We start from the raw sequence: 9,563 nt of genomic DNA, 5'->3' as shown, positions 1-9,563 counted from the left end.
GTGAGACATATAGAGTAAGAAATAAATTAATTACTTTTAATATTTATGTATATATATTTTTTATATATATATATATATATATATATATATATATGTAGTAATACATCGTAGTCTAGTTACTTAACGTAAAGATTAGTTAAGCCTGACGAGTATAGACATACGTGGATTAGACCGATAGGTGTTGACGTTGAATCTTAAACCTAAAACAGTAAGAGTTCACCTGAAGCATTTCTTGAAGTTACATGTGATTTGTAATATGAAGAGGAAATTAACGTGTGATCCAATTTAGTAACTGTTGCATAGAGCAAAGGCAAACTAACTTTTTTAGGCCTGTAAATGTGTCTTATCATTCGCTTATTCCATTAACCACAATGTATTTTCCCCACGTTATTGTTAAAATGCGCAAGCCACTTCATTTTACAGAGTGTAATTCTACATAGAATTGTGTATTTTGTGACATAGTTATCAACTATTCATTTTATCCTACATAATTCATTTAGCGACAGTTAGAGGTGGAGGAGAGTAAATAGCACATACAGTACATAGGTATACTTAAAAAAACTAGATATGCATTTTGGTTTGGGCACGTGACAATACATCTTAAGTTTTAATTAGTTTTAAAGATTTATTTTGAAATAAAGGACTTTAAACTTGGATAAAATAAAACCTCGAATCATAACACGTATTATAATATTAATTTAATTCACATACAGTGATATTAAAGGTGTTTAAATTATTTTGAAATGTAATCAAGTGCAGAAAAGTGTTTGAAGGGGCTCCCATTGTGAAAGGGTTAAATAAGCTATTGGATGTTTAGTGATGAGGAAAGGAAAAAAATTTCTGAAAAATTGCTGTCAATGATGAAATTTGTTTCTGAGTTCTGATGATTTCCTAACATGCACTACCAACTGAGACAGCTTTAAGAATTGATCAAGGATTTTTCCTATTGAAATGTTTTTGTTACCTATATTTAGCTGTTCTGTTCTTATAGGATAGTAAGAAATAAGCAGTGGAGGTTGAAGGTATAATTTTCTGTTGAGAAAGCAGAATTATCTTTTACTGTTAAAAATAGTTGTTTGTAGCCAAACTCGCAATGTGCTCTCGTAGGTTACTTTAGTTGAAATGGAGATAATTAAATATTATTAACAGCATTTATATCAAACTGATGAAGTGGTGCATTCTAATTCTCATAAATAAGACCAATTTATTTAAATAATTAACTTTTTGCCATGTTCAGTTTTAGATTTGATTTAAGTAGGTAGCTTGATTTCATCAAAAGTTAATATTAATTATTACTACCTCATTATTGAGATTGGAAATTTTACCCTCCCACAATGTAATGTCCAAGGCAAAGGGGCAAACAAATGATGTGACAAAGAAGGAATCCCATACACTTGTTCACTGTCTAGACTCATTTGTGTTTGTGACAATCTTTTGTTGTTTCAAACCTGCAGATATGGTGAAGAGTAGAGTGTTCAATTGTTCCAATACCAATATCATCTGTTCAAATTCACATTGAACATGTAATAGGACTGTGAAAAAGCATTATACAATCCTGCAAGGTCCTTTACCCATTCAGAGCATGATACAAGTTTCACGTGAACTTGGTGAAAAAATTTTGGCAATCATTGATGAGATTGTTAGAGTCTATGCTGCACTCTTTAAACTTGGATGAAGGCATTGTATATAATGAGTGATGTCTGTGCTAGTTTGTACAATTCTTGAGTCAAATATTGGCTTAATGTTGCAACTGGGGCTGAAGCGATATTAACTATTTTTGTTTATTCTGGCTGTATACATGTATTTAGTACATGGTCACCAACTTAATCTCTTTAACTAAGTATTTACCCTCTGATAATTTAGCACTACCTGAAGTTGTGATTTTGAACTTTATGCCATACTTGTCCTATTAGCATTGTCATTGCTTCATCAATAAATTCTTATTCCTGTAGAGTTATGTTAAAACCATGAAAATGTTGCTTTAGAGAAAAATGAAGTTAAAATTTGACTGTAGTTTTTGCTATACAGTTTGCCACAGGAAGACTCCATTTGAAGCACTTGGATTATAACTGTACTGGCTTCACTATTGTTTGCCCCCTTTGTCAAAATGGTGATCACATTACCAGGCAAAATCACTGTGATGTTACGTTGAATAAAGAAAATATCAAAGTTAGATATTTTAGGTCCAATATTGAGCAACAAACAACACTGAATTTTCTTTGAAATGTACTAGATTGTTTTTTAGTGTTAGATTGATGCTTATCTTCTTTACAATTAATATATCTGCACTTTTTTGGTTAATTTCACAATGATTTGACATTTTACTTGTACGAAACCTTTGACTATCTTAATTATTTTTTGATTTTCAGCCTATTGTGATTGATGGCCGAGGTCACCTCCTTGGTCGCCTTGCTGCTGTTGTTGCAAAAACTCTCTTAATAGGTAAGTGTCCTAAGTAGGTACTCAGTATTATGAATGTGCAATCCAATAAAATAATGGGTATTTTCCAGTGTGTATAATGCACTGAAATAAGGACATGCAACTGTCATGAGCTTTATTTGTTATTGATTTTCTGGGCTTAAACTAGTGTTACCTAGACATTTTGGTTTCAATGATGAGAACAGTTTGGTATGATTTCACTGATTCATATTACATGCACTACCAACTGAGAAAGCTTTATGGTTATACTATTCTTAATATATTCCAGTATTGGAATCTTAACATGGATTTATTGTGTTACAGGTCAAAGAGTTGTGGTTGTGAGATGTGAAGGAATAAATATCTCTGGAAGCTTTTTTAGAAACAAGTGTGAGTATTTATATTTTTGAAAGTTTAGTGTTTTTAAAGATAATTGTTTACCTTTGTACATGCCAGTGTTTTTCATCAGGCAGTTGAAAACTTGAGGGTTCATGTACACAAAAAGTCTGAATTTTTAATAAATAATTTATAGTGAAAATGTGTCAAAGAATTTCTAAAGCCTTTACTGAATTAATCTGAGTGCAAGGTGATTTTCATGCTGAAATTGACAGTACTTTTCATTTTGAATTTTTCATACAAATGAGTGTTACAAGGTTTTTTAAAGGTAAACTCTAAACTGACTAGTGATATGAAATTTTGAAAATTTACAAGTAGGTTAAAATGTGCATGTTAACTGCTTCTTAGTTACATTGAAAATTTAATTAAATTGCTTTATTATCATTCTACACAAATAAAGTTAGCATTAAAATGTAGCTATTGAATCAATTTTTAATATTATAGAAGTTTTTAATTAAATATTTTTAAAAAATCCTCAACCTCTGAGTATGAGAATTGACTTGTATATAATTTACATACCACCACTTGGAGAAGTATAAAATATAATGTAAATTGTTCATAATTTCACCACTCTGGCAAAGCATAATTTTTGTAGCCTTCGATCTTGTTTGTTTACAGAGCCATAACCTAGAAAATATAACCTTCTCTTTCACAACTTATTAATAGTTCTTTTTGAAATTTAATATAATATTTATAACCAATAGAAAGCCAATGTTTTAACTCTTTCAGTACGGGCTCGGTCCGTTGAACCAATCTTATAACCATTTTGTGCTTGTTATAGTTTTCATGCTATTACTTTTAAATTAGTAAGCATATGTAAACTAAATTTGGCAGATTATGAGTAAACATTACAATGCTTTCATATGTAAAATATCGTAATTTTTTTATAAGTCTTAAAGTTTGTTAAGCAATGTTTTTCTCATGTCTTTTTCTTTTCACATGTTGCCTTTCTGTCATGCAAAGTAATATTCAATTTAAGATTAAAAATATTTTTATGCATCAGAAAATTTCCATATTTTACTTGTGAAATCTTGATAATGTCCAGATAGTTAACAAACGTTTCTTAAGAAAACAAACTATTTTATCTGTTATTTTCACTAATGAAACTCTTTACGGGTTCGGTCGGTTTGTCCAATCTAATAACCACCAGAAATAAATATAAATTATGCCTCTTTCATTCTAGAATATAACAAATTATAACATGAACACAAATGTTTAGACTAAATAGCTTAAATCTCATAACATTCTACATCTATATATTTTTATTGTATTGACCTATCAACCGTGCTTGGCTATCAATACAGAAGTTAGTGACGTGACACAGGTGCACTTGTGTTACCATATCCAATAATGCAAGACTGACCTTAGCCTTTACAAAGTGACCTGTCTTGGCTGTGTTTTAGTAGAGTAGTATTTTGTAAAGTAATCACATTTCAATTATTATACATTATATATGTATATAGATTATTGCTATTTTGAAATAAGTTCTTAGACTTGTTTTTCTTAAAACATATAACAAAAAGAAGCAAACAATTACCTCTTCTAGTTACAACATTTGTATTCGGTTGCTGCTTGATGTAGATTGCCAAGTCTATAAATTTTGCACGTGGAGGATATGAAACGAAATAATTTTTTTAGGTTTGATTTTTTTTCTCACGGTATTCACATCAACAAGCTTAGCTGAATTTTTAAGTGTTCTTATCACGTGGTTAAAAAGCCAGTTATAGGATGTTTGTTTTGTGTGTTGTTATTCTTTGTTTTAGGTACATTATGTAATTAAGTAAACTTGTGCATATTGACTTGTCTATTGTTAAATCATGTGACTCTTGAAGGACTGTGTCATTTTTATGAACTTGATTCCTGTTTTCTTGACTTTACTACAGGTGAAGTTCCTTCTAACCATTTTTATATATATATATTTAACGAATATAATATGATATTTAAAACTTGCTTTTTCCAAATGTGGCTTGTTAAAATATTACATTATGAATGCTTCACTTATGCCAAATTTGTACATGATGTTATCATTTTACCTAAATTGTTATGAAAACCATTGTGAATTGAGACAAGCGTAGATGGGTATGTAAATATTTCATTTTTTTTCTGATAAGAACCTTGTTTTTAGTGAAGTATCTTGCCTTCTTGAGGAAGCGGTGTAATGTTAATCCGAAGCGTGGTCCATTTCATTTTCGTGCTCCCAGTAAGATCCTTCTCCGCACCATTAGGGGAATGGTGCCCCACAAGACGAAACGAGGGGAAGCTGCCCTTTCAAGACTTAAGACCTTTGAGGGTATCCCACCACCTTATGATAAGAGGAAGAAGGTTGTAATTCCCTCAGCTTTGCGTGTGATGAGGTTGCGTCCTGGAAGAAAGGCATGTTTTCAAGATTTGAATATTGTCTACCACTTGACACCAAAATATCAGTTTGTTTATAAATTGTTTGATATATTCTAGTGTGTGCATTTTTATTTTAATGGTGAAAAGATAAGGAAGAAAGATGCTTAAAACTAGCAAGTCAGTTCAAACTAGGTATTGCTATATATAAGTGACCTCTGTTGACAAAATTGGTAACTATATGATTAAAGTTCTGTGGGAGACATTTTCACCTGTGTGGCTCTTTAACTCCACCAAACTTATTTATTATTTCAGTGTTATATACAGATTTATTTATGATGTAAACTTTAAAATGTTTTTTTCATCATAGGATACTATTAATTTTAATAGAAATGTAAACAGAACAATCAGTTTTTGTGTATTTCTGACAAAACTAGTTTAACATGTTGAGATTTCAAAATAAAAGCTTTCATTTTAAATTTACTCTGTGATGATAACTTACCTACTATGAGTACAATGAAATAACGATCTAAGCCTGAGAGTAATTTTGTGATGATTACATAAATGACAAGGAAACCTATTATTTTAAAACTGATATGTTGTCTGTTTTAGTTCTGTACTGTTGGCCGTCTTTCTCATGAAGTGGGTTGGAAATACCAAAATGTCATCACAACTTTAGAGATGAAACGCAAAGCAAAGTCTGCAGTATACTATAGTGACAAAAAACGAGATCAGGTAAGTTCTGCCACTAGTTGATAACAAAACACACAAGTCAGTCCTTTGGATTTGAGAGGCACGGTAATGCACGTAAATTTGTCATTATCACTCACATGAAAAAACCCTTTTTGAAATCATGTGTAAAAATGGTTTAAGCACATGACGAGTTGTATTTTCGTATCATGACTAATACAGCTGTTTATTACTGCAGCACTGATGATCCATGACATGGGGTTGTTGTTGTTGAGCATGTATTAATCCTAATCGGGGGGGTCTACAGTTTACTATTGTATGAATTACTATTCATGTAAAACAATGGTGGCAACTGTTGTGAGCTGACGCTTGTCCACATTTTTAAAGTGTGGGAATTGCCAGATACCATCGGCTATGTGATAAAAAAAAATGTTGAACTGAGTTGGCTGTGAATGTAAATATTTTTACAGATGAGTAGCACATTGCTGATGTGTTGATATTATACTAGCAGGTGGCGATTTATCATTAATTATGCACATGTTCAATGTAAGGTTTAGGCATGTTAAAGGATATCAAAATCAGATTGATATTTGTGAATGAATTTAAATAGTAGCCGAATTGACCAGATTTAAATCATGCATTGGCTTTACTTGTCAATTGTTTAGTCCAAGGTCTTCCTTGACACTTTTTGTGTCATTGATAACTAATTTGACACCTGACTTTGGCTACTTTTTCTGATGCTGAAAATAACAGTAGATAAACTCTGGCTATATTCATGTCAAACAGTGTCTTGTAGGACAATTTTTTATGTTCAAGTGCTATGCTAAAGAAAGAAGCAGAACAATTTCGTAGCTTATATTCAATAGAACAAGTGTTCAGCCTCTCCCTAAATTTCATGAATGTGCTGCCTTTGGTGGTGGAGTAACATACCCTATACAACATCATTGATTATCTGCTAATATTTTTATTCACTTGTAAAAGAAAAAGAAATTTAGTAAGGCCCGTTTTTGGCAAATGTTGATAACCAAATGTGCATTTTAAAGGTGTTTGAGGAATTACTAAGTACTGCATAACTTTTACAAACATAATGCATGTATCCACAGTTAAATATATTAAGATCTTTTTTGAGTTTATTAATTTTATTCACTACATTATGATACATGGACCTGAAAGAAAAACACATTTTACTGTTTATTTTATTCACTACATAATTATACACGGACCTGAAGAAGAACTTTTTACTGTTTATTTTATTCACTATATAATTATACACGGACCTGAAGAAGAACTTTTTACTGTTTATTTTATTCACTACATAATTATACACGGACCTGAAGAAGAACTTTTACTGTTTATTTTATTCACTACATAATTATACACGAACGTGAAGAAAAAACCTTTTTATTGAATGATTAAAATCACTCGCCATACTATTTTTCAGGTGAGTGGTAAAAATTACTCGCTTTACAATTTTGAGGCAAGTAAAAAAATCACTTGCCTGCTATTTTCAAACACTATGGACGGTAAGTGCACTTGATTGTAAAAGGGAATTTTTATGGGTTTTTGAGGGAAAATCAGTTTTATTTCTTGGTCTATGTGGTTGGCTTCAAGGCTACTTTGTTGTTTCTGTTCTTGCAGTAACAAACTAAAGTTGTTTTTCTAAAAGCCAATTTTGAAAAAAGAATTCTTAGTAAATCTTTATTGATTGTGAGCTAACTTTTGATGTAAAATTGTTTTGGTTTATGTATGTGATAATTTTAATAAGCTTAGGGTATAGGTAGGAAGAAACTATAATTTTGTTAACTTTTTTTTATTTATGTAGAAATTGCTTCAAGTAGCCAAGCAGAAGGTGGCTAAGGTCATCGAGCCATACAGGAAAGTTGTCGAGAGTTATGGTTACTAGACATAAAAATGTAGAATGGTTGAATAAATGTCAAGACTTGATGACTTGTTTGATGTATTTTGTCTCGTACAAATGAATTATAGATCATAACAATGACTGTTAGTAGTGTTTTCAAGATACCAGAATTCCCTCCACTACAAGTCTGTAAAAGTTCTTATTGTTTTCCTTCTACCCAGTAAAGCTGAGAAATATGAACTTGCATATTTTAAATATGTGAAGGGTTTTTCTTTTCTTGGAAATATGCTTTCTTAAATTAACATAATTATAATGGTAACTTAAAGTATAATTTGAGAATTTTACTAAGTTATGCCTGAGTTTAATGTTATTTATCTAGAAATATTGGTCTTTTAAAAATATAACTTCAATTGAACCATCTTAATGCAATATGTAAAACAATTATGAGTATTAACTTTCAAGATTACAACCATATCTAGAGGGTTTTATGATGTCACAGCAAGTGGGTTGGACAGTAACTAGTAAATCTTAAACTTGAAATCAGATAGAACTAGAGGCTAAAAGTTATTGGATATAAAAGATTCTTGTCTATCTTCATCAGTGTAAAGTAAATAAAGTGTGAAAAGAACTAATGTATGGTTTCTGAAAGAGTAATTAGTGGAAGTTCTCATGAGTAGAGAACAAGGGAATCTAATATGAAGTTTACGAAACATAGGAAATTGTTTTTATAGTTTATTATGTCTGTTTGAAATCTAAGGGAATATTCTTCTCTGAAAAGACTTCATGTAAGGATTCTTAATGGTAGTGAGTACAGTAAGGTAGGAGTTCTATGATGGTAAACTACTCCAATGCTAACTTTTTAATTGTGTCTATGGTAAATTTTTTATTGCTCAAACTAGACATAAATACCAGAAAATCATAGTTACTGAAAAGATAATTATTAGCTTCATAAATATTGTTAGAAAATTTCACTTGTATTATTGGAAGTGTGAGTTGTGTTTTCTACCAGTCAGTACATAACTGGTTCAGTAAGTAAAGATACAATAACATATAGAAATAATTGATAAAAATAACCTGTTCAGGCCCATAATATTTTTAAAAAATCCATTTTCATTTCATAAATTTTAATATTAAGTTTTGTTGTGTGTAGGATCTTGTACAAAGAGGTGAGAAAAATGTTTCTAAAACAACATGAACACAATATTTATAGTTTTATTGATACATTTACATAATTTTAGGCAAATAATAAAGAAACTAAGATGAAAGGAAGTATTTCTTATGAAAACTGTTTGGTTACAAAATATACAGATGGTTATCAAATATAAAAACTGTATCACCAAATATTCAAATAGTTACCCAAGTTATATTTTTTCATGTACAATATCATGTGGAAGGTGTAAACCAACTTTCATGCAACTATATTAAGCATTTTTAAATTAACAAAACAAACTAGTGACACTGTGCTGGCTTATAAAAGACTTAGTGTGTTTCTCCCAAGAAATCAGTATGTCCCTCTTCACAAAATTTCAGAAGACATTAATCTGTTATCAAAGTAGGATGTAACTATGTGCATGGATGGGAGCCAAAGTGTCGTGCCATAACATTCAATATGGTATTATGTATTTGATGTGACAATTATCTATATATTACTAAACCTCTGAGATTGTTTGTTTGCTTGTCTGTAATTAAACACAGCAAAAACGGCGCACAATACCGCCATATTTGTAATGAAATGAGAATACAAACCGAATAAAACAAGTTTAGTTAAAATTGGGCCACAGATTACAGAATTAGCCCACTTTTTCGGTCACTTTTCGTACATTCCATTATTATAAAACTTCGTTTTCCACGTGATGAATAACTAAAG

The 9,563-nt window shown here is 30.7% G+C and overlaps 1 protein-coding gene across 1 annotated transcript in view; it reads left to right on the top strand.

Moving 5' to 3' along the window:
• Positions 1-7,785, top strand: part of LOC106473534 (60S ribosomal protein L13a-like) — an 8,010-nt gene extending 225 nt beyond the window's left edge. Inside the window, exons 2-6 of the mRNA XM_013934215.2 lie at positions 2,370-2,442; positions 2,743-2,808; positions 4,940-5,187; positions 5,761-5,883; positions 7,661-7,785. Coding sequence (XP_013789669.1) covers positions 2,370-2,442; positions 2,743-2,808; positions 4,940-5,187; positions 5,761-5,883; positions 7,661-7,741 — 591 coding nt within the window. The 3' untranslated portion in view covers positions 7,742-7,785. The remainder of the gene's footprint in view (positions 1-2,369; positions 2,443-2,742; positions 2,809-4,939; positions 5,188-5,760; positions 5,884-7,660) is intronic.
• Positions 7,786-9,563: the final 1,778 nt, after the last annotated feature.

This window comes from Limulus polyphemus, unplaced genomic scaffold (genome assembly GCF_000517525.1).
Source record: "Limulus polyphemus unplaced genomic scaffold, Limulus_polyphemus-2.1.2 Scaffold6255, whole genome shotgun sequence".
Taxonomy (NCBI): Eukaryota; Metazoa; Arthropoda; class Merostomata; order Xiphosura; family Limulidae; genus Limulus; species Limulus polyphemus.
The sequence above is the reverse complement of the archived record's forward strand: the minus strand, read 5'-3'. Positions and strand labels throughout refer to the sequence as shown.